Source organism: Ruditapes philippinarum, unplaced genomic scaffold (genome assembly GCF_026571515.1).
Source record: "Ruditapes philippinarum isolate M1 unplaced genomic scaffold, ASM2657151v2 ctg4757_1_1_1_1, whole genome shotgun sequence".
NCBI classification, from domain to species: Eukaryota; Metazoa; Mollusca; class Bivalvia; order Venerida; family Veneridae; genus Ruditapes; species Ruditapes philippinarum.
In genome coordinates this window covers 1-27,286 of record NW_026857312.1, presented here as the reverse complement: position 1 = coordinate 27,286, position 27,286 = coordinate 1, and the positions used below count along the sequence as shown (strand labels likewise).

General features: G+C 33.2%; 1 protein-coding gene across 1 annotated transcript; it reads left to right on the top strand.

The window, feature by feature from the left end:
• Nucleotides 1-1,365: 1,365 nt before the first annotated feature.
• On the top strand, nt 1,366-26,344 carry LOC132749359 (zinc finger FYVE domain-containing protein 21-like; the record flags this gene model as incomplete). Its single annotated transcript, XM_060739090.1, is given in 6 exon segments — nt 1,366-1,524; nt 10,228-10,278; nt 10,730-10,898; nt 11,472-11,553; nt 12,272-12,369; nt 26,217-26,344. Coding segments are annotated over 6 exon segments (648 nt in total), but the record flags the coding sequence as incomplete, so codon positions are not given.
• Between the last annotated feature and the right edge of the window lie 942 nt (nt 26,345-27,286).

Below are 27,286 nucleotides of genomic sequence, written 5' to 3'. Positions count from 1 at the left end.
TGAGATACAGATATACGCCGGCCTGTACAGGTGTGTCATCTTATTGCATGAAAAAGGAGGCAGATCTATGTAGATTTTTTTTATAATAAATTAGATCTACACTTAACAAATCAAATAAACGTGCATGTATAAAATTTGTCATATGTGGCTCAGTATTTGGCCGATCAAAATTCAAAAGATAGCGAGGAATAGTGTGATGATTTCACAATAAAAAAATCAACGCACGTGCGCAATAAATGCAAAAGTGCGTGAAAACGTAATGTTTCAAAATGACGATGTAAGTGATAGTTCATAAAACACCGTGTATGTCCATCACAGACTGGTAGCGTTCTTGCACAGATGTGACAGGTAGATTTGCCCACTCTTAAACAATCGTCGCGCATGTTTTGGTACTGAACCAGACAATTTAGATAAAATTGTGAGGGTAAAATCGTGTTCATTAACGGTAATCTAGATAATCCGACTTCTACTTTATACCAGGTAGTTTCGAATGAGATATTTTCACTGACATATGCTACCAATATCTTTTGTAATTTTCAGCATGATCGGGCCAATTTTGGTACAAATAAGAGACTTTTTATACATGCACGCTTATAAGATTTGTTATGTGTATAATACATATATCAGTATAAAATTCATTACTATTTACAAAGATTACGGGCAGGCTGAGCTACCGTCACAAAAACTGCCAAATATGTACAGGCTCAACCTATCCCAAGTCGTCCATGTTACTTTATGGTAAAGAAATTTATAAACTATCATAATCTATATTTAAGCAATACAATCAGTAAACAGCAAACAAAAAGTTACTTATAATATATGGAATCAGGGTCTTTCAAGAATCTGTTATATTTGAACATGCTTTATGGTCCTTTGGAACACCTAGTTTATTTTCAGTCATTTATACCACGGCTTAAATTAATTATTTTTAAAGCCGTGATTATTTAAAGCCGTGTGGTATCAAACTTTTTGTAAAGCATTTCATTAAAATGATCAAAATATTGTACTTGCAGAATGTTTCATAACATTAAATACAATGTTCCAACCGGTTCCAACTATTACAATATGCTTTTTCTATACCTTTCATTTTAATGTTATCACGGGATACATATGTATTATGACTTTAATTTCAATATGCTTAACTTAAAAGAACTGTTTATCTACATTTTTCAATCTAACAAAAATAACTTTCTTCATCTGGCATTTTATACTTCATTTTATATTTTTCAATTGGCAAACAGAAATGTATTTGTTTGTTTGGGTTAAACGGCACATAGACACATAACTGGCCATACCGCGAACGGAAATGTAAAAAGTTCACAAATCATAACCGGATGCCGAATCCAGACTTTATTCTAATCTGTCCGGTAAATTACGTTTCGGAATAAAGTCCGAAAATCCAAAATGGCAGAAAAAGGAAAAATGTTGCAGAAGGGGAAAGGTGGAATGCGAATGGTTCCAGTAAATGAATCATCTGCCAGTCCATTTACCTTGCCTGAACCGTTCTGGATACCAGATGCACAGGTACATGTTATTAACTTATGAAATCACTCTGTCATGTATATTCTATCATTTTTTTAGTTTCCATAATTTTTTTCACACAAGTGCAATGAATTATGATAACCAACTAGATTCTATTTGATGTTTTTTTTTCAATTATTTTGTTAAGGATTAATCTGAATTGTGAATTGTGCTCGGCTTGTAGACATAGATAATGATACATGTCGTGGCTTGGAGTTTATGGAGCATGGCCTTACTCCTTAGCTTAGGCTTCCATAGCTTCATAACTTTACATGTTTTTATGTTATACACGCTTTTATGATTTTTGACATTATCTACTATGATGTTGGAATCTAGAAAGACAAAAAATATACATAGCATTACCAAGGAAGTCCTGACATGTCAAGTCATTTGTAGAACATACTGCTATTTTAGAGTTGAAAGGCATTGATCAGAGTAAACCAGTAGCCCAACAAATAGTGCACCAGGGCTTTTTTTATATAGACGATGGTGGCCCTTAGAAGGCTGACATCTTTGTAATATCAGTTTGTAAAATATTGGGTTGGTCGTGCAGTCAAAATATTGAGACTAAGTAAAACAGGTACAGTGCAGAATGTTCACTGTTTGTGCTTTGTCTGCTATCAACGTTTAAGGAACTTCAAGGACCCTGATCAGTGACAGTGAGTCTTATTTCTCCAAGGAAATTCATGAAATGTACTGGTCAGTCACCACTGCCGCAGAGAGTTTTAGGGAACATAATAGGTTTTAATGCCACCAACAAATACATATATATATGTAACTTAGTGAAAATCTTAAACTAAAACTGTTAAAGTAATACAACTCAATGCTCAAAGTACAGCAATGGGTAAGCAATATAAGATTAATGGAAGTTACACCTGTAGAAGCATAAGCATTGTATATCTAATCACTTGCAAGAAATGCATCAATCAATACAAAGGACAAACCAGACTCACCATGGGAAAGAAATTATGGCCATCTAGCAGATAATAGGAAACGATCTGAGATAAGCATCGTATACGTCACTGATAAGAGACCTGTTCTAAAAATAGCCACATAGCGATAAGTTTCGAACAAGGAAACTGGTTAAAGGAATAGGAATGGATGGATTGATGTTTGTCTAATATAAATATTCATCATTTAAAAAGAGGTACCGTGACAGTTTTTCTGTTGACATCAACCCTATAAGTGAGAAATTCGTGTTTTAAGACACTATTTTTTACTTGAGAAATAAGTTCATGGGCGCCGCCATTTTGGCGTTCTGTCATTCTCGCGAGACAGACGAGACAGAGATTGTGACGTGTTACACTTACACCCACTTCCGGTATAGGTGTACACGCTGGTACAACTGAAATATATCTTGATGAAGAACTTATTAATCTTATTGCGTACATTATATATTATTTATGAAAACATCATAGGGAACAAATTTTTTTGTTTAAATTTAAATTGAAGATCCCAAATTAAATTATAAATTTGCCCCGTTTTTCAAGTTTGCTGATGTTTCCCACCACATGTTTTAAAGGAAAAGATTGTTTAAAAATTTTCAAAGAAAAAACCCCTTTAATTTAAAATTTGGGGTATAATAAAAACTTTTTCCCAAATTGCCCCGATTTTCCCTATTTTTTTTGTCTTAATTTTCGCTAAAACCCCTTTTCCGAATGGGTAAAAATGGCTCTTTGGTATTTTTTTTTTAAAGGAAAAATATCACAAAATTTCTGGGTTACGTTTACTTTTTGTATATGCAGAGATTTGCTGGGGAGGCGATTTTTCGCCATTGACGCAAAAATGAGAATGGCGCAGGATAATCGGCAGCCAGACTAATATCGTATGAAAACAAAACTGTCCGTTAGGTTTATTTAGGCACCCAGACAAAACTGGTACCAACAGCAACAGGTTGCCCATTCCCCTGTTATTATGCATATTCTCGGGTTTATCCAGTTCCCTATACCTTTTTCCACGTTATCTACTTACCCAATCCCTTTCCCACACAGATACGCATTTCTCCTACCGTAAATTTAATCCAATAAAACAAAAAATCATAAATCTACTTAATATTTAATAAATGATTATTGGTAACTGAAAAAGAAAATGTGTTGCTATTTTATGAAATGCTGTAATTTACAGACAGGTGTGGAACTTAATTTCCCCTAAGGTCATTCAGTTCACTGATGAAGCGTAAAAAAATAGATGTCTATTTCGTCATTAGAATATTTGACAAGGGTGATTAACCAATCAGGGCAACATTGTGCATGATCAAAAGGTCTGTCGGCACAGAAGCATACAAGGAGCAATAAAAATAGTCAGTACACAGTGTGACAGGAACATTTGGTGCAAATTAGGAACAATTAAAATGGACAATGCAAAGTATTAGACATAAGTAGTAAGAACCAGCAATTGTGTGAATAAATTATGCAAATTAGATTTTTGAGCAGCCAATAAAAATGTTTTGCCTGCAGTTAATATTAGGCTACGATTACGATGCGCAGCATCATACGTTGACAGACATGTTAACAATTTACTTTTCAAAAAAGTTGCTTATATTTTTGAAATGTGTACATCAATTATAACATATGTTCACACCTTTTAATTTGAAAGTCAGAATCAAACTGCAAAAATTTAATTACATGTACTATTAAGAACACGTTTTAGTAGGATTTTTATAATAATGATAATTATCGCCGTTCAATAATTAACAGCCAATTATTCGTTGGTGCGTTTGTTTATTTAATTGCATTATTGATTGTGAAACTGTTAAATAATTTATTACATGTGTATTTATTAAATCTGTGAAATATTGTTTAATTACACTAAGATGAGACTTTAATGAACCTAGCATTGTTTTGAGTAACGGGCATCACTGAAGTGGTGCAACCGGTAGACGTTGATTTTTTATTTGTTTCTTTATTTATTTATTTTTTCTGATATTGTTACGTTTTTTGAACCATAAAAAAATCTCCTCTACACCTCCTGTGAAAATTAAATTGTCTGGTCAATACTTTATTATATTAATATTTCGCTACGATTCAACTAGATTTATCATAAATCTAAAGATGTGGGGAAATGACATCACATGCACCTGTTTTTACACAGCCAATACACAGACAAGGCCGCGCCTACTGATTTGTAGAAATCTGTGATTTAGCGATTTAAATTTTGTTACCATTCGTTTAATATTATTATTTGGCAGCAGAAAATTTGCAGATTTATTATTTATAGTATTCTTTTTCTGAAATAAAGTTTTTATTCTAACCTTGTCTTTCCCTTTAATCTACATGTAGATTATACAACATAATGGTTACGAATACTTTTATTCACATTTCTCTCAATGGAAATGATGTTCCTTGAGTTAAACATGCGTAAAGCATGATTGAGATGGCTTAAAACCATCAGGAAAATAAAGATGATATGGTGAAAAAGAAATAACTTTCGGGGCAATACTTTCCCAGCATGTCAATTTGAGAAAAATGCCGGCGCTTGGCAATTTGTTTTTGTTTCACTGTTTATCAAAATTAGAAATGGTGATATGATATGGTATGATTTTAAGAAATTGGGACTAAAAATGAAAGAGTATCTTTCTGTCCCAGATATACCGTACACAATTGTGTTTATATAAATACGTAGATTGGAGATGTCATGAATCTATGCACCAACATGCTACGAGTATTAGATTAATGATTAATATCTTAATTCTTTAATAATTTTCGAATAAGCAAAACTCTGCATTTTTCCTATTTTACCTTATAAAAAATGCCGATTCTAGTATTTATTTAATCAGAAATAATGTATACGTACATGCATGCTAGCATGTATATTTAAACTGAATCCGTGATTTAACGTACACTGTTTACGTATAGACAATAAAATATATTTGTTTTTTATTTTATGTCTCACAAAAAATATTTGTTGTTAAAATCATCGCCAATTACTTGTGCAATTTTATTGACAAGGTGTAAAGATGTATATATAGAGGTCAGAGCAGATTATGTTTAAATTTAACTTAAAAAAGTACAGTGTGTAGTGTCCCTTTTCTTTTCACACTAAATTCCATTTCCAACTTGTTTGCTTTCTACAATGGTATTAAATATCTTATAAAATATTGCATGTAAACAAAGTAAATGTACGCTGATTAACACCATGTATAATGTGTACTCCCTAATCCCTTGTCCGAAAGTCAGTACAGGTGATGTAGTGGTGATATTTAAAGGTAAAATCTATTTTTAGAACAGTGTTACCTTCAGATCGAAGGCTATTGCGCACAAAAAGATATCAAGATAACAAGCCCATTTTTCACCGGGGAGGGGGGGGGGGAAACGATGTAAAAATTGTTATCATTCAGTCAACACAACGACGAACTGAAGAAACATAGATTAGAAAACTAAAAACTAGATCACCTACTGGATTAACTAATACAATAATGAATAATCAACCAGAATTTACAGCACATAAGGTAACACCCGATGTAATTATGGCAAAAATTATACGAATAAATAACCAATCAACAAGAAACAACAAAAAACATACTGGTGTTAAATTTAGCAGACTATGTGAGATTTGTGGCCTTCTATCAACAAACTACACCTGAGGTCCTCCTACTACAAACACAGGAAGAGTCATGACAGTACAACTACAAAATACAAATTTATATACTTGGTGCCATAAGTTATATGCCAATAAAGACAGTCTAAGACAGAAGCAAAAAAGGACATCTAATTATAGACTTTCCAAAGAAGACTTACTCAACAACAACTCCCAAGATCAGAATCACACCAGGAACCAAGAAATGGCTACAGAAACCAGAAGTAACTACAGAAGAAAACATCTATGTACTTGACATACCTGAACCCATTTCGCCTTTTCGTCTTAGTATTTATATTAAAGTTAGCATACCACCTCAAATATTTTCAAAGTCCATTGACATATGGCTTTAAAAGTTTGCACATTTGTTCACCATAATGACCCCCAACCAGTAGACAGGAGAAGGTAACTCTAACAAGAATTTTGATAGAATAATGCCCATTTTTGACTTTGTATTTATGTTTAATTTTCGTACTACGGTTAAATTTTCGTACCACCTCAACTATTTTCAAATTCCATTGACATAAGACTTGAAACTTCAAACACTTGTTCACCATGTTGAAAGAATGAGGTAACTCTATCGGGCATTTTGACAAAATTAGGTCCCTGTTTCAACTTAAAATTTATGTTAAAGTTTGCGTACCACCTCAGATATTTTCATACTTCATTGACATCTTGCTTTGTAACATTTGTTAAAATTTTATACACTTTTTTTGAGGGCATAACAGGACTTTCTCCAAGGCCTATAACTGTAACATGGATTTGAAAAAAAGATGGCCTTTTTGTGAACTTTAACTATCAAGCACTTAGAATAGTAGAGCGTGCTGTCCTACTGACAGCTCTTGTTGTAGCTTGATGAAGGGTACATTATACCCAAAATGGGTAGTTTATCAAATATATAAACTAACCATGTGTTTTTGATGTGTTGTTCCTCCCTATAAATATTTTAATTATACCCCCACCACAAAATGTGGGGGGGCTATAATGGTTCGCTTTGTCGCGTCGGTCGGGCTCGTCTGTCCGTCAGTCGGTCGGTCCGTCTCCATTTTCGTGTCCGCTCTATAACTCCTATACCAATTGAAGGATTTTCTTCAAACTTGGCTCAAATGTTCATCTCAACAAGGGGATGTGCAAGAACCCATGTTGCCCATGTGTCAGCTCAAGGTCAAGGTCACAATTCAAGGTCAAATATCAAACACTATCAAATATTACACAGTATGTCGTGTCCGCTCTGTAAGTCCTACACTACTTGAAAGATTTTCTTCAAACTTGGCTCAAATGTTCACCTCAACCAGGGGATGTGCAGAACCCATGTCGCCCATGTGTCAGCTCAAGGTCAAGGTCACAATTGAAGGTCAATTATCAAACAATTAAATATTACACAGTATGTCGTGTCCGCTCTGTAAGTCCTACACTACTAGAAAGATTTTCTTCAAACTTGGCTCAAATATTCCCCTCAACAAGGGGATGTGCAGAACCCATGTTGCCCATATGTCAGCTCAAGGTCAAGGTCACAATTGAAGGACAAATATCAAACGATTAAATATTACACAGTATGTCGTGTCCGCTCTGTAAGTCCTACACTACTTGAAATATTTTCTTTAAACTTGGCTCAAATGTTCACCTCAACAAGGGATGTGCAGAACCCATTGTTGCCCATGTGCCAGCTCAAGGTCAAGGTCATAATTGAAGGTCAAATATCAAACAATCAAATATTACACAGTATGTTGTGTCCGCTCTGTAAGTCCTACACTAATTGAAAGATTTTTTTCAAACTTGGCTCAAATATTCCCTTCAACAAGGGGATGTGCAGAACCCATGTTGCCCATGTGTCAGCTCAAGGTCAAGGTCACAATTGAAGGTCAAATATCAAACAATCTAATATTACACATTATGTCATGTCTGCTCTGTAAGTCCAACACTACTTGAAAGATTTTCTTCAATCTTGGCTCAAATGTTCATCTCAACCAGGGGATGTGAAAAACTTATGTCACTCTTTTGCTGGCTTAAGGTCAAGGTCACACTTGAAGGTCAAAACTTGACTTAGAAAAAATTCTTAAATTTTAACATTTATTTGAAATATTCTAAATATAGAAAAGGTATTTGCTTGATACTTAAAATATTTTTGAAGGGTCACAAAAACGATATGCTGTTTCAAGTTTCATAATTCTGTATTGCATTTAAACAAAGTTATGCCCCTTTTTATGCCTTCAAATTTACATACAATCAAATATTAGACAATATGTTGTGTCCGCTCTATAAATCCTATACCAATGGAAGAATTTCCTTCAAACTTTACTCAAATGTTCACCTCAACAAGGTTATGTGCAGAATCCATGTCACCTTTGTACCGGCTAAAGGTCAAGGTCACACTTGAAGGTCAAAAATTGACTTAGAAAATGTTCTTAAATTTTAACATGTACTTGAATAATTCTGAAACTAGCTCAGGCATTTGCTTGAAACTTAAAAGATATATGAGATGTGGCAAATAAGATATGCAGGTCAAGTTTCATTACTCTGTATTGCATTTTGACAAAGTTATCCCCTTTTTAAGTCTTCAAATTTACATGCAACCAATACTAGAACAATATATTGTGTCTACTCTATAAATTCTATACTGATGGAAGGATTTTCTTCAAACTTTACTCAAATGTTCACCCAAAATGGGTGATGTGCAAAACCCATCTTACCCTTGTGCCAGATTAAGGTCAAGGCCACACTTGAAGGTCAAAAATTGACTTATAAATAAAATGTTTAATGCATTGGGAAAATGAAAAGGTTATTTGTAACTGTTTCGAACAGTTTTGATAATATATATTTATACTATTACCTGTACAATTAGTCTTTTTTTCACCAGAGATAATTTCTTTTTATGTATTTGTGCCACATAAATTATTCCCTTAACCACCTTTCCAAGTGGTCTTCTGTCAAGGACATTGGTGGGGGTATGAATCGCATTCAGCGATAGTTCTAGTTTATTCTGTATACACTGTATTTTGGTATGGAAATATCATGTAACAATATTAAATTTTGATTATCAAGGAAAATATAGTGATATGATCTAATTTTCAATGACCTTTTAAGGGGATACGGGCAAGTTACTTTTGGAGAGGGAACAAAACTCAAGTTTCTTTGATAATATACTTTACACTCTAGATATAAATTACTCAAAATGCAAGATTGTCAAGATAATAACTTCATGAAAGCTGAAAATGTTAGTTGGAATAAATAAATAAATTAATATATAAGTGAGTGAGAGGGGTGGGGGGAAGTCAAAATATAGTACAAGCACCCTTTATTTCCCATTCTCCCCTCCCGCTCCCCTTTTAAAAAACAAAATAGTAAAGAAATAAAAATTAATATATGAACACATGATATACGTATGATATACAACAATATCAAAAACATGAACTTTGTATATTGAAAAGTATTTTATCAAAAAACACTGTAAATTCTAATTTAAAGTTCTAAAAAGTATTTTAATGGTCATAATATATGCTTCATTCACAAAGTAAAGAATAAGATATTGTCACTCCTTTGTTTTAAATATACATGTATAAAAATATGAGGAAATTAATTTGATTCTATAATTAGAGACTATTTGTTACATATTTAGATACACACAACATTTGTTAATAATAAATTATTTATATGTTATGACAGTATCTGTCAGTGCTTTTATTTCATGTTTAGATTATAAGGAGATTCTGGCCTTCTGCAATAGCATACCTGTACATTAAATTGTTTTATTTACTATTATGATCTTTGAAACAACAAACATTTTTGTTTTAAATGTCAAATGTTATGTAGTAACATTTCACTTTTTCTAGTTAAGAAAGATCTTAAGTGCCCTCTAGATAGTTATTTTGGGTAGGTGCACTCACATTTATGAAACCACTGACCTTCAATAATCTAGTTGGACAGTGGATAGTCCAAGTGGGAATCTTACCCATGGCTGTACAAGGACTAGTGATACAAAGTCAGCTACAATGTACCATAAACTAAAGGCCAGGGAGGCCCCAGACTTTGATCCAGTTAAACCATAAATTCTGGTGTTTTAACTTGAAAACCATTTTCTGCTTTAATACCTTAACAGTATTTTGATATTTTTATTTTTTTTTATTTTTACAGTGTCAGAGTTGCATTCAGTGCCAGGGAAAGTTTGACTTCCTGAACAGAAGGGTAAGAAAATTTCCTATATTGACTTTGAAATTCTTATTTGCATGTACATGTACAATATATTTTCATGAAGAATTATTTGTTGGACTGATTGTTTAATGCATATTTTTGGCTGAGCTTACATGTAATTAAAAGTTAATTTACTTCTTTGTATGCTAAGGTATCTGAACATATGATATGCAGCTACAATAAGGTGCAAATGTTCATGCACACAATAAATTTAAAGGGATCTTATATTTATTTTTAGTTTTGCAAGGATAGGAAGTGATATAATTATATTCTTCAATAGGATTTTAACATCTAAGATATTAAATTTTGATGTGCTGGTTTCAAGGTCGTTGAGGCTTAAAATAGATTTTTTTGGTACTTTACCAAGTACTTTGTTACTAATTTTTCAATGAGGTAACAAGGAGCATCCATCTATATTATTGGTCACATTCTTGTGTTACTTCAGCATCACTGTCGACGTTGTGGGAAATGTTTCTGTGATACATGTAGTTCCACCAAATTATCTCTGCCTCGAATGTTGTACGTAGATCCGGTGAGACACTGTGCCGGATGTACCGGCATTAGCAAAAAGGAAAACGATTTCTTCGAGAAACATGTAAAAGCTCTGTTAGCAGGTACTTTACTAAGTAATTAACCAAGGTACCTTAACCTGCTTCAATGGAAAGCGATTGATCTTTGCTGCAACTAGTATAGAGCCAGGCCAGCGTGCACATCCATAAAGTTTGACCAGGCTTTATACTGTTGGAACCACAATTTTGTATTTTGTTATTGAAATTTTTTTAAATTTCCAATGAAATGATCCAAATTCAATAGATGGCAAACGCTAAGTACATTAACGAAATTCAGCATGTTAGGGGTAGAAGGTCTCAAAGACTAATTTAATGTTCATAGACACTTGCCAAATTTTTGGTACTTTAAATGTGTATATAAATGGATATTATTCTGCACATCTACTTGTTTATTAAGTTCAGTATTAAACTTACTTTCATTCAATATCCTCTACATGTATATATCTGCAATCTGGCCTGACGTTACTCTGGATGATTAAGCAATTTAGTGTGATAAAAAGCTGTAAAAGATTGTAAGTTTTCAACTATTCATACATTGTGTGATATACATATTATTAAAATAATTATAATTATGTAATATAAATCATGTTTCAAATTCAATGTACATATTTTTTACAGGTGGGTCATTCCATGTAAATCAGTCAGGGGAGACAAATGACAATGACACTGTGTTTGTATGCAAACTTTCTCCTGATCACAGGTTTGAACATTTGTTGCTTCATTCAGTTTTTATAGATTTGTGATTTTGAATTTTCTATGTTATTTATAGGATAAAAAAAATACCAAAATTTATGTCTTATGGGACTTTCATTTATTTAAATGAAGAAAAAAAAAACGAGAAAAAAAAACCCTCATTCATTTTATTTTGTGAAATACAATAAATTCCTCTTTCATTTAAGTATTTGTATACATTCAAGCTTAGCAATTTTAATACCTTCATTGTACTCTTCCTACATCATATGATGGACTCATCTGGCTTGCCGCTTGGAATGAGGAATGCAGCCTTGTCCAGTGTTACTTTTAGGGAAGTCAGGGTTTGATCAACTGTTTACAGATTTTGTCACACTTCACACATGTTTTAAGCTGATCTTGGTCTTAATAGTGGGGTGGTCTTAATTCTGCCAGGGTGGTCTTAAGTAGGGATTGTACTGTACTGTGAATTCACCTATTTTTGTGGACACAAAATTTTGTGGTTTTGTCACAGACCATTTCTGGGGTACTTAAATTCGTGGACTGTTATTCAAAAAGTGAAATATAAATAATGTGATGCAAAATAATCTTACATCAGAAGAAATGAAATTTTGTTGGTTCTTAAATTCATGGACCTATCCATGAATACCACAAAAATTAGTATCCCACAAATAATAATGATTTAGCAGTAAATATATATCATATTTATCAAATTTTTCATATTTCAGACATTTACACTTTGAGAATGCCAACAGGAGACTAGATGACATCAGTATGACAGACATTGATGCTGTACAGATCTGGACTGAGGAAAACGACTCTGATGGTATGTGGTACTGGAATTTTAACATATTTAGCCAGATAACATCATATGAAATGGCTAGATATAAGATATATGTCAGTGATTTTTTTACCTCTGCATCCCGAGTCCAGAACTCAATGAATTTGCTGTGGATGCAAAGTTTCAAATAATGTGCATCTTTTGGATGCATACTTTTTCTAAGTAGTGAGTCCTGTCTGACAGGAACTTGGTAATAAATATCAAATTGTGTTCAAGTTATGCCAATCATATTCTAGGTCTACAACTCTTCTACAGAAATAATTATGTGCTATACTATAGATAAGCATAAAAATATCAAGGAAAATGAAGTTTTGATTGATATCAAACTAAATTAATGGAAATAAACTTATTAAATTATTTGACAGTTTTAAATAATTTCAGTATCAGAAGCATTGTAATTAGTCCCCTACCGGTTTAACCGGAGGGGACTTTAGGTTTACCCTCCGTCCGTCTGTCCGTCTGTCCGTCTGTCTGTCCGTCTGTCTGTCTGTCTGTCAGTCTGTCAGTCCGTCAGTCCGTCCGTCCACAAAACTGGATCCCGCGATAACGCAAAAAGTACTGAAAATATTTTTATGAAACTTGATATATGGATAGATGGCAGTATGGAGATTATGCACGTCTTTTTTTTTTCTTCCTATGTTGAAAATTCTGGTTGCTATGGCAACAAATAGTCTGAAAATATGGCAAATTTAACACATAAACTGGATCCAGTGATAACTCAAAAAGTACTGAAAATATTTTTATGAAACTTGAAATATGGGTAGATGGCAGTCTGGAGATTATGCACATCTTTTTCTTTTCTTCCTATGTTGAAAATTCTGGTTGCTATGGCAACAAATAGCCTGAATTTCAAGATTTCTGATTTAAATTTTTCAGCTTTTTCACTATATGTTCTTTATTTCTTAAGGTGTTTACTTCAAACTTTAAATTTAAGTTTCTGGTCATCAACCACATCATATGTGACAAGGTTTATAACTCTAGCACAAAAAATATCAGTATTACCTCCCTTGAACTTAGATTTTTTAGGGGAAAAAATGTTGTCTTTTTAGCTCGACTTTTCTATGAAAAGGGGAGCTATCCTACTCGCCCCGGCGTCGGCGTCGGCGTCACACCTTGGTTAAGTTTTTCGTACCACCCCACTTTATTTCAGAAGTATTACAAGTATGGCTTTGAAACTTACCATACTTGTTCACCATCATAACCTCCATCTACAGACAAGAGTACATAACTCTGTCAAGGTTTTTGACAGAATTATGGCCCTTTTTTGACTTAGAAAGTGTATTGAGCTTGGTTAAGTTTTTTGTACCACCTCACTTTATTTCAAAACCATTGGAGGTATTGCTTCGAAACTGACCATACTTGTTTACCATCACGACCTTCATCAACAGACAAGAGGACATAACTCTGTCAAGGTTTTTGACAGAATTATGCCCCTTTTTGACTTAGAAAATACATTGAATATGGGTAAAATCCACTTATTGCCTTAACCCTTTGAGATATTGCTTTGAAACTTTTAATGCTATTTCACATCATTACCCCCATCTGTACGCAAGAGAAGGTAACTCTGTCAAGGATTTGTTTTAAAAAATTAAGGCCTTTTATCGACTTAGAATCTTGGTTAAGTTTTTAGTACCAGTCCACTTTTTGACTGAACTGTTTGAGATATTAATTTGAAAGTTGGAATACTTGTTTACAATCATGATTCCCAAACATGTCCAGGAGAAGGTAATTCTGTCAAAGATTTTATTTGAATTATGGCCCTTAACTGTCAATGTTTTGTATTATAGGCAAGCACTAAAAAACTTAAAAAATCTAAAAAAATTCAAATCTATATATTATGCTGATTGTACAAAAATATACTGCTTCCTTGGCATAGATTTCTTGAAAAATTATGTTATTATGTCATTTACCAAGGTGTTCTGAGTGACGTAAAAATACCTTATTCTCTCAAAGTGGGTTTAATACTACAGTCAACTATCGTTATCTCGACATCGCTTTTCTCGATATTTCGTTATCTCGATGAAATTTTGAAAGTCCCGATATTCTTCCTTCTTTATCTATATTGGAAATATTTGTTTATCTCGATATTTTCATTTCGATATTTTCAGTATCTCGATGTAAAACTTCAGCCCCAACAGTTATTTTCACACTATTATCCTTTGTTTATCTCGACTTCGTCTGTTCCTTTCAGACGTGTGAAAAACGCAATCTAGACAATAATTGCCCAATTAATAGCGCGCGTCATAATGACGATTATGTTTGTAACAAGTTTAGCTGTTTTTTATAAAAGTTAATATATTTAGCGTGTTGATTGAGTTATGTCCAAAATGAGTGAATTTTACATTCTTTTTAAATATTCGAAAACTGTATCAATTCATTATGACTTTAAATGTAAATGAAATAGTTCAAGTATAGAAACGCTATCGTTGCAATATTGTTTCACAACATCACCACCAAATCAATCAGCGTTGGAACAATCTCGAGAAAGACCCGATAAATAACCCGGGAAGATATCCGGGCCAACCATATCCGATATCCTATTCACTATATTGGTGTATTATTGAGTAAACCTCACTATGTGTTTTTAACACAGACACCCGTATTTCCGCTGGTAAACATCCGCTTATGTTACTTTGTTAAATATTGACTAGGCCTATGAAAACAAGACATTGGGATACTATAGTTTATTTGACATAAGGTATGCACATGTCTTATGTAAAAATCAGTTTCGCCTTCTTCTAACCCTAATATGTTTATCTCGACATTTCGTTATCTCGATATTTTTTGGACGGTCCCAATGACTTCGAGATAACGAGAGTCGACTGTATTAAATTTATTTAAGGCTCAACTCAGTTTTTTTTTCTTTCTTACCAGCCCTCTTTTGACTTAAACATTTCAAACTTTGCTGCAGTGTTCAAGGGTATCACACAATTCAGTAAAATAATTCTTCACTAAATATCTTAATGCTCATGGCCATTGTTCACTTTAAAAATACAGAGATTCTTGTATTGCCTTTTACTGCAAAAACTTTTTTTATTGGCAAGCAATAAAAAAGTCGAGCGCGCTGTCTTACGGACAGCTCTTGTTTAAATAACTTCTTTATTTCCTAATGTATCTACTTCAAACTTCATATATATGTTTCTTATTATCACTCGACATTTTTGAGAAGGTTAAATACTCTAGCAAGACTATTTCCAGAATTATGTCCCCCTTGAACTTAGATTTTTTTCGAGAAACTGGTATTTTCACTCCAACTTCTTCATTCCTTATAGGATTTACTTTAAAATCCCACATCGTAATAATATGACAAGGTTGTATAAACATAATTTCCTTACTAAGCATGGAAACTTAACACATTACTGTGATATAGACAAACTTATTTTATTATGTTTTGTGGTTGATATTTTCAAATACAGACTGACTTCATCCTCAAATTCATTATAAATGGCAATACACAGGAGTGTATGACAATTAAAGAACTTTTTGAGGGACCGGTAGGGGACTACTGTATTGCCCGCAATACTATCAAATGCTTGTTAATGTAGAAATCAAATTCATTTTTTTCTCCTTTCTATTGTTAATAATTATACATTTCATATCACTAAAGCAATATTAAGCCTTGTAACTTGGCTAAATTTTGGGACTCATAGATTTATAGCCCAGCGAGTCCTAGGACCCACACTAATGAGATTGTAAAAAAATCACTGTATGTGAATTACAGGTTGGTGTTGAACAACCTGCCAGGGTTTCTTGGTGAGGCATGTTCCATGTTCTGGTATGCATGTTTTATTGCTGCTGGACACGTCGATTTTTAGGCTGGGATTCTGCATACACTTAATTTTGCCTCAAGAACACATAAACATAATTGATAGTAAACAAACATAAGTGACAACACACCATAAGCTGTCTATAGGATCTATAGGATATCATTACGTCATCATAGCCTGTAACAATAAGGTCCTGCTTACGATCTATATCCGTTCTTTTGAGTTACTAACACCCCCTAGCCCTACACCCCCTTTAAATAGCACAATGCTACAAATGTATGTGAGTGATGACCTGTGAACATGTTAAAAATCACAACAAAAAATAGATCTTCAGAATGATAAAAAATGATGGAGTGTTGGAGGTCATAAAAAGTGTTACATAGAAGTTGGAAGTCATTGTTTATCCACCTTTAGTGTCTTAAACTGCCCCATGCCATCTTTAGACATGCATATTCTGAGAAGAAATGATATGTATATTGTTTTTTAGGATTTCTATGGAACAGATTTTGATGGGAGTGTCGTAGAACTTGTTAGTATTAGTCTCTATTTAGTATTAAGTGAAGATGTCCATAGTGTGTGTTCGGGTTCAGTGAATTTCAAAGGTGTCATAGCTGCCTGATTTTTATAGAGGCTGTTTTTTTTCCACTACTTTCTTTTAGAAAATTGGCTTTGTATTGTTATGAATTAGTTATACTTAATGTGTTAATGCTCTTATTTGAGGATTTTTCTAAGGAGATTTACTTTTGATATGTAAGTTATCATTAAGACCAAGTAGCAACCATCTTTTTGATTTTGTGCAGTGTAAATTCCCTTTCAATATCATTACCATATTCTTTGAATGAAGTGTTCACTAATTAATCAAATCTGTTAAAAACTTTGATGGGTGGTGAAGAATTGGTATTACAAACAACTCTTCTCCCCCCCCCCCCCCCCTCCCTCCCTCCCCCATTCATATGTTTATACAGAGTGTAAACAGAGTTGTAATAAGTTATGGAACATTATTAGCAGCATGTTATATGGAAAATCAGATTAATATCCATGTACATGTGGAGAGTACCTTAATGACCCCCGAATTAAACGACTCCCTATCATATGCGACACTATTTTATGCCACAACACAATTTATTATGAATTAAGTCTGAAATAAGCGGCTCACTGTCTTAATTACAAGCAAAACTGTGAAATCCGAGTCCCAATTTGCCTTCAGATTTATATCGATGTATATGTATGTAATTATAGACGTTGCCAGAGCATGTTAGGTAAAGCTTAAGCTTTAATCTGCAGGAACGGAAAGACATTAACATTTGCCACCAGTATTTAGCCAGGTCAGCCTGCTCACCCCTGCAGTCTGGCATCATCAGGCTTTATACTATAGGTAGCTTAATTTTTGTATTTTGGTGATCATGTTTATCCCCTTCTGGCTAAGGGGTTGCTTTTAAGGGTTGAGGCATCAGAATTGCAGCCACCATTTATCCCTGCATGATCGTAAGAGTCAAAGTTCTAAATGGGTTTGAATCACTGAAGTCTATGTACATTGTATCTATTAGCTCCAGCAGATTAGGTTGTTTTTGTTTATGCATTAGTAATTGATTTTAGTTTGATTGTATAGGAAGCTATTAGCTTATTGAAACACTCTCAATTCCGTTCCTGGAACCAACCCGTAATAAGCAATGAGTGTAATGTTTTTTGCTCAACAGAAACAACAGCTTGTCCCTGACAGGATTTAAACCTACACCACCAATCATTCTTAGATTAGTCTGACACGTTAACCACTTAGCCACGCTGTGGTATTGACCTGTGTTGATGCTTTAAGTGTGAAACACCCAAAGTTAACCCAATTCATCTTTCCTGATCTGGTGCCATGTGACCTTAACTGTGTTAGTGCACCGTAAAACTTAACAAAAAACAAAAAAAATGCTCATGTTGAAATCATTTCAAACTTGAAGGAAATGTTCCAAATTCAAAACTGGAAAAAACCATTTCATAAAGTCAGCAAGTAAAGGGTTAAGAGGGGGATAATCATGGACATATATTTTATTGTCTCCCTTTATTATATTGTTTATATTTGTACAATTTATAATGCATTCTAAGCCTTGTTATGGTTGGTATTTTAACTATTTAAGCTTGAATTTATATCTAGTTTTAAGCATATGAAATTCAATATAAGTTGAATATGTAACAATTGCTTATTCATCAACCCTGTAATACATAATTATAGGAGTAGTTCTCATTTAATGTAACATGTTTAAGAACTTTATATTCAAATGGAAATTTCTTCGAGCCCACCTCCCCCCAAAAATAAAAAAAAAACACTTTTATTCAATTTCAAGTAAAAGGGAACGATTTTAAGCTTTAAGGTAGGTCATTTTACAGTGGCCAATGAGGGCAACATCATCATTCCTCTTTCTTTGTTTTAACTTTACATTAAATAGGTCTTACTCTCGGCATTACATTGTCGGGACAACAGCCATATGCAATAAAACATTTGAGATTTAGTATAAAATATTTGTACTTCTGTATGTAGTGATCGAAACATCCATACTGTTGTAACAAATGCATTCTGCTATTGCATTTGGGAGAATAAATTAAATTTCCATGCCAGAAAATATCTTGCATATTGAAAATTTAAAATAAATGAGATCGTTTCTTTTATTATTTTCTGCTAAATTTATTTGTCTAGTCAAATTATAAACCTCAAGTTGATTTGTTTTACTTGACAAGTTGTAGCTATACATTTAAATAGAATACTTGACTAAATAGTCTGGCTCAATAATTGAAAAAACAAAATGGGACTATTGGGGGAATATTTGACTTGTGAATTTTGTTGCATCATTCTGCAGGCAAGAGAAAATGAAAACATTGTTGAAAGAGAATGAATAACAGTTTTATTTTCTTTTCATTTTCCTGTAATAATTTGTTAATAATAGGTTTTGGGATTTTCTTGATAAAGTATTATTATTAAGTGACATCATATTTAATTAACTGCTAATCTGTTAGTACTAAACATGATTTAAGCCTTTGTGTCAGAGGCCGAAATGTTTATGTCATTGATTTCTAACCACTTGCACCTCACCTCTATGGATCTGAATCCCCACAAGGAATTTGGAGTCTTTCATCTTAGGAAGCTATCCAGCTTACGCTTACAGAACGTTGGTGATTCTACTCAGGTTAACGATTATGCCTGAAATAATATTTGGAATGGCTCTTTAAGTCTTCCTCCATTCAGTATTGCTGGAAAGTTGCCATATGACCTATACTGTGTTGGTGTGTCTTAAAACCCAACCAAAAAAACAACATATAAGCCTTTACAACCAGTATAGAATCAGGCTATGCTGCACACCAGACTCTTTTACCAATGCCTGACTTAAACTTGATATCCCCGACATTTTTATAATGGACAATTCCGTTGGACCAGTCCATTTCACCAGACTATAGGTAGCACAAGCAGCATTTTTCATAAAAACGTTCTTTAATTAAGATCTGTTGGACATTAAAAGTTTGCAGCTTAGCAAAATTGATGAATGAATAAAATACGTTTTTACCCAGCAGTTTTCTTGTCCAACTTGGCGTAGAAATACTGCCAGCAATGAAAACTTTCTGTAAAGTGCTATTTTTAGATTTTAACACTTGTTACTATTAAATCTAATTATTTAATGTGCAGAAATAAAACATATTTGTCAAGAAAATAAGCAAATTAATTTGTAAACAGACTTACAAAATAAGCAATTTGCAAGGATTTCTTGATATCAAATGATATAAGGATAAATTATTATGTTTTAACAAGTTTAAGTTATGATGTTCAAATAATAGATATTTGGAAAGTTAGATGCAGATTCTAGATTTGAAACAGAAATGGTATATGTGTTAATTAGTTTGAAAAAAAGACAGCATTAAATCAAAATGATTTGTTTCTTAAATTTTCAAATCTTGATGATAAATAATGACTATAGTTTGAAAGTGCATTTTGATTAAACAATACAATCTGATGATGACGAAAAATAATAAGATCTTTTCATTTTTGAGTTATTTGTTTTTAATTGATTTTGCGGCAATTAACAATTAATATTGCACGATGTTTATGAAATCTGTGCGGGATGAAATTTCAATTTGATGTTAATGTTTTTATATAATTTATCCAGCTTTATACAAAACGTTTAATAATCTAAATTGATATTTAAGCTGTTATTGATTTTTTTCGGCTCACTTATTGTCCTTTAAATAGTTTTCATTTAAAACTGTTCAGTATTTTCTTGTCAACTTGACAGTTCCATTGCTCACACATTGGGTAATTGACAGTAAATAGAATTTATCCCTCTGTCCCGCCTTTAGCAGTCGGCCGTGATCCCCGATCAATACTACAATTTTCTGCGTACAGTTTTCATTCTATTAGCCAATTCATTTGGGAAATCTTTATTTTATTTAGACATAATATAGTTGGTTAAGTGCTAGTACCGTTTGACAATGTTTGTGGAGAAATTAGATTCTTCCGACGTTCTTCTACGAAATGTATTTGTTTGGTTTATAGGTTAATGTCTCATGTGTGAGCAGACTGTGGTATATTTTTCCTATATTTTCTAGACATTTTGTTTGTACAGTCTGTATTTGCATTGCTGATTGTCTTGTTTGAAATAATGCAGTTTGTTGAATCGGCAATTATAGTTTGAAATAATGCAGCTTGTTGAATTGGCACTTATTGTTCCGATGTAATACTATATGATGATGATGATTGCAGTGTTTGGTTAATTGATGGAAATATTATTAAATAAATAGCATTACAGATTGTTTTGTTGATACTATCAAATTTCTAGAATTAATTGTTTGGTTATTTGCAAGCAGTTTAAGTTTTTTATTCAGCATACAGCAGCGTAAGACTAATGAAATAAAATGATTAAAGATGTGACGAATTTCTATCTTTTTATTTTGCTGGTTTAAAGTTCATAATTTTTTGAGAGGGATCAACAATACCTTATAATGTTTTAAAAGAGCATTATTGTATAAGTTATTTACAATTTAAGGCCTCAACCCAAATTGGGAACTTTGATCTTTAGAGCAGCCAATCCCATTTACATGGTAATTTTCTTGCCAAATTCACTATGACTTAGGATACTGTTTGTGGTTGTTGATAGAAAAAAATAAAACTATCACATCCAGTCAGAAGGTGAGAGTGGAGGACCAGGGTCGCACATGACTTGCAGCCAGCAGACTAAGGGTTCAGAAGAAATAGAGATAATAACTTTATTTAATGTATAATATTATATAGTTTGTATTTACAAATATATACATGTAGCTGCCAGTTTTTGCATGAAATGTGTTACAGATCTTTAATTTGTAAAGTATTTTGTATATGAAAATATGGTATTTGCATCTAAAAGTGACATTATGCCCAACCAAGGGTTTATAGTGAGTGAAGTGGTGAAAGTCAAAATAAGTTTACATGATGTTGCCATTATTCCTTTCAATTTTATAATTTATTTCGCATGAAGGATGAATAACTCGCATGGCCTAAGGAACATTCTAAAAATATCCATCGAAAATTACCTGTAACATTAAATTTATAAAAAAAAGAGTCTATTTATATTTTAAGCATATTATATTTTATCCTTAACATTTTCCAACAACTGTTGGTCAAACACCATTATAATAGTCAATCATTTGAAATGTATAGTAAATTCAGCTCAACTTGACAATGAAAAAATAAGCATTATGTCATGTACTTTATCTTTTTTTCTCTTGTTTAAAACTTGCCTTACACAGAGGATTTGGATGACATGATTATCATATCTCCAAGTAGGACTTTTATAGTTCACATAGTACATTACGAGGGCTCATGGCAACACTGCTGTATTTCTGCTTGAAGTTCTAACTGAAATACAACAGTTTTGCATGATAAGCCCTTATGTTGTTTATGTAATCAGCATTAAATTTCAATTAACACCGACACATTTATCTCATTAAAGCAAAAAGGGATTTAAAGATTTATTTAAAAAGATTATCATCATTAAATATTATCATCAGTGAGAAAAAACAGGTTTGGTAATTGAAATGTAATGCTGATAAAATAGATGGTATAATTTTGTTGTGTTTTCATCTTCCTGTATATTGTAGTTTGTGTGTGTGTGCACCCTACTTCTGTTGTTTTCTTTCCAGTATTACATGTATATGGATGTTGTGATTTTTAAAGTTAAATAATTTAATAAAAGCATTATATAATGAAGCAATGCATTGTAGGAAATTTGTCAGTCATGAATGACTGATACCAGTTTTTGATTACCTGAATTCTATACAATTTGTAGTTGCAGTTGGTAATTCTTCAACCTTTTTTCTAGCCATTACAATTTTAAAAGTATTAGAATTTGTTTTAGTTAGTTCATATGAATTTGTGTTATTTCCATAGTGTTAATTGGAAGCTATAAACTTATTGAAACACTCTGAAATCATTTCCTGGAACCAACCAGTACTAAGCAATGAGCATAAGGTTTCTTGCTCAAGGAAACAATGGTAGACATGTTCAAAGTTGATGGATATATTTCAAGTTCATGTTACCATTCATTGGATTAATACAAAGATTGAAATGGCCATGTCTAAAATGATAGTATTTAAGTATGTTAAGTTAATTGTATTTCAAAACAAATATAGGTATTTTAGCGTTTTTTTCCAACATTATTTTTGGAATTAAAATATTGCTGGACTATGCCTAATTATCTTGTATCAAGTTCATTTTCATAGTAAAAATTAGATTATTTAAACCTTTATTTGCAAGTCTATTGAATTTTAAAATTATTATAATTTAGTTGTGCGTAAGTTAATGGTTATTCAGTCTTATTGTAGCTAAGATTGAAATAGCCATGCCTAAATTGATCAAATATTTCAAACTGATTTTAATTGGGCCAGACCTAAGTTTATAGAATTCCAAGCATATAATGTACTGTAGATGCTGTGCACTTTTTAAGTTGTTTGAATTTGAAGTTCTCTTTCACTTTAGGCAGTAAGAATTTGTTGTCGATTTTAGCATGATTTTTAGCTCACCTGTCACAAAGTGACAGGGTGAGCTTTTGTGATCGCTTTTCGTCCGGCGTCCATCCGTCCGTCCGTCGTCCGTCCGTAAACTTTTACTTTAAATGACATCTCCTCATAAACCACTAAGCCAATTTCATCCAAACTTCACAGGAATGTTCCTTTGGTAGTCACCTTTAAAAATTGTTCAAAGAATTTAATTCCATGCAGAACTCTGGTTGCCATGGCAACCGAAAGAAAAAACTTTAAATATCTTCTTTTAAAAAACCATAAGAGCTAGAGCTTAGATATTTGGCATGAAACATCTTCTAGTGAGTGTCTACCAAGTTTGTTCAAATAAAAGCCCTGGGGTCAAAATTGGCCCCGCCCCAGGGGGTCATTGATTTTCCCTATATGCATATAGTAAAAACTAAAAAAATCTTCTTTTAAAGAACCCAAAGAGCTAGAGCTAAGATATTTAGCATGAAACATGTTCTAATGGGTGTCTACCAAGTTTGTTCAAATAAAAGCCCTGGGGTCAAAATTGGCCCCGCCCGGGGGGGTCATTGATTTTCCCTATATGCATATAGTAAAAACTTAAAAAATCTTCTTTTAAAGAACTCAAAGAGCTATTGCTAAGATATTGAGCATCAAACATGTTCTAATAGGTGTCTACCAAATTTGTTCAAATAAAAGCCCTGGGGTCAAAATTGGCCCCGCCCCAGGGGGTCATTGATTTTCCCTATATGCATATAGTAAAAACTTAAAAAGTCTTCTTTTAAAGAACCCAAAGAGTTAGAGCAAAGATATTTAGCATGAAACATGTTCTAATAAGTGTCTACCAAGTTTGTTCAAATAAAAGCCCTGGGGTCAAAATTGGCCCCGCCCCAGGGGGTCATTGATTTTACCTATATGCATATAGTAAAAACTTAAAAAGTCTTCTTTTAAAAAACCCAAAAAGCTAGAGCCAAGATATTTAGCATGAAACATGTTCTAATGGGTGTCTACCAAGTTTGTTCAAATAAAAGCCCTGGGGTCGAAATTGGCCCCGCCCCGGGGGTCATTGATTTTCCCTATATGCATATAGTAAAAACTTAAAAAAGTCTTCTTTTAAAGTACCCAAAGAGCTAGAGCTAAGATATTTAGCATGAAACATGTTCTAATAAGTGTCTACCAAGTTTGTTCAAATAAAAGCCTGGGGTCAAAAATTGGCCCCGCCCCAGGTGTGTCATTGTTTTTAACTATATGTGTATAGTAAAAACTTAAGAAAAAATCTTCTTTTAAAAAGCCCAATGAGCTAGAGCTTAGATGTTTAGCATGAAACATCTTCTTATGGGTGTCTACCAAGTTTGTGCAAATAAAAGCCCTTGGGTTAAAATTGGCCCTGCAACGTTGTGGGGGGGGGGGTGGGGGCCTATATACAGGTGAGCGACCTCAGGGCCATCATGGCCCTCTTGTTATATAGTTCATCTTTTTCAAAGAAACAGGCAAGTTACATGTATTGCACTCATTATGTACTCTCTGTCTCACTATGGTTAAGTTTGTGTGTACAAGTTGGTATATCAAAAACTACTGAGGAGAATGGGATGAAACTTCTCACATTTATAATTGGAAGTCACTGATCAAAACCCATAACTCTAACATTAATTTTGACAGAATTATGGCCCTTTTTAAACTTTCACACTTAAAAATTCAACGTTATCCAGGCTCTTGTTTTACTTTCAAGAACTGAGAGAATTTGTTTAACTGTTATCAAAAATTTACAAATTTACTGCCGATAATCAGTTTAAAACCTTTTTATAGAAAAACAGGACACTGTAGTATAAATAATTTGTATTTTCGACATTCTGAATAAACATAGGAAATAATAAGATTTTTTTTTCTCTCGCTTACCTTGTGTTGTGTAATTATTTCCACTGATTGTTCAATTACCACTTGTTGCATGCTGACATAAGCAAGATGGTTTTCTTTTTACCTATGTTTGTTTCCCATTGTTTATAAAAGTTTAGATAATTGTAATATATTGATAGGATTTTGTAAAATTTTAAATTGTTTGTGTGAATTCAGTGGAAACATTTTGAAATTAGTTGGTTTTTTTTTTTTATAAAAGAATGGAAAGGGTTTTACAAGTAAATGTATATAAATATCATCAGTGTTTAAAATTATTTTTTGTCCAATAGAATTGCAGTGTTTAAAGTAAATCATTACACATTTACTTTGATAATTTGGTTAAATTTAATTAGCCTAGTTAATAGTCCGTTTAAAAAAAAAATAATTTCAAATACTTATTGGTTAGTGTTTAATATATTAGTTAACATTTGATATTTTAAATTGGTCAAATGGCTGCACAGTTCTTGACCAATTAAATTTTGAATACGCTTTCTAAGAAACACTTACCTATACTTCAAAAAAGAAAACACAACATTCTTTGAATTTTATATAGTAAGGCCTTTTAATTTTGCGAAAATGTGTAAATATTACATGTTTTCATATTCGATAGTTTAAAGGGTAGGTGATTCCTAAACTTGTATAATGACACAAAACACCATTTTTGGGGAAGGGGCGTCAGCCTTTTTCTTGGGGAAAATATGCGTGATTTTGGCATACTTTGGGAAAAGGGGTCTCAAATTTAACACAAAATTTTAACATTGAGTTCTTTAAGATAGAAAAGCAAAAAGCACTGGGAAATACTAATAAGGCAGTAAAAGACCTTAGTTCAACACCATCATTTAATTTTGTTCTAAATTCTATGGGAAATTTCAAAAGACTGGGGAATTTTGAGGACCAAACTGGGGAAAAAAAGGCTAGTTTGGTTGGGGAAGCAGCCTATATTCAGCCTCTACAAAGAAGGGTTTTTTGGCCCTGACTGAAGTTCAAGTTCGGTAAATTTTCAATGCATTGACATACAATATAATGTCCGTCACACAACATTTGTGCCATATTATATAGTTGGGGCATCCGTGTCCAAATTTGAGATTTCATCAAATTATACATGTACCATGAAAATATTATTTAATTAAAAGATAATCTTGTATTGTATTAGCTCACATAAATTTTTTACATTATGTATAGGTAACCCACTGGCCAGTGGTCTTGCTATGAAATATAAGGACAGTTGTGGAGAAATGCAGCTAGTCAAGATGGTTGTAGCTGGTCAGAACAAGCGGCAGGGACAATGCTGGGTGGCCAGTATGCAGAAGGTACTACATTTCTGTTGATATGTAATCTCTGATCTCTTTGAATTTGTAAAAAAGGACTAGAATTTAGCATTTAACTCTAAGCTAGTTTGGGCGACTGAGTCTTTCATGGTCTTCACTGTTCAGCTATTTTGGGCAACTGAGTCTTTCATGGTCTTCACTGTTCAGCTAGTTTGGGCGACTGAGTCTTTCATGGTCTTCACTGTTCTGCCAGTTTGGTGGACTGAGTCTTTCATGGTCTTCACTGTTCAGCTAGTTTGGGCGACTGAGTCTGTCATGGTCTTCACTGTTCAGCTATTTTGGGCAACTGAGTCTTTCATGGTCTTCACTGTTCAGCTAGTTTGGACAACTGAGTCTTTCATGGTTTCACTGTTTTGCCAGTTTGGTCGACTGAGTCTTTCATAGTCTTCACTGTTCACCTATTTTGGGCAACTGAGTCTTTCATGGTCTTCACTGTTCAGCTAGTTTGGGCGACTGAGTCTTTCATGGTCTTCACTGTTCAGCTAGTTTGGGCAACTGCGTCTTTCATGGTCTTCACTGTTCAGCTAGTTTGGGCGACTGAGTCTTTCATGGTCTTCACTGTTCAGCTATTTTGGGCAACTGAGTCTTTCATGGTCTTCACTGTTCAGCTAGTTTGGGCGACTGAGTCTTTCATGGTCTTCACTGTTCAGCTAGTTTGGGCAACTGAGTCTTTCATGGTCTTCACTGTTCAGCTAGTTTGGGCGACTGAGTCTTTCATGGTCTTCACTGTTCAGCTAGTTTGGGCGACTGAGTCTTTCATGGTCTTCACTGTTCTGCCAGTTTGGGCGACTGAGTCTTTCATGGTCTTCACTGTTCAGCTAATTTTGGCGACTGAGTCTTTCATGGTCTTCACTGTTCACTAATGAGTCAGTAAAAAAAATATTTTAATTTTCATCTATAAAAATTAATAATAATGGTAATTTT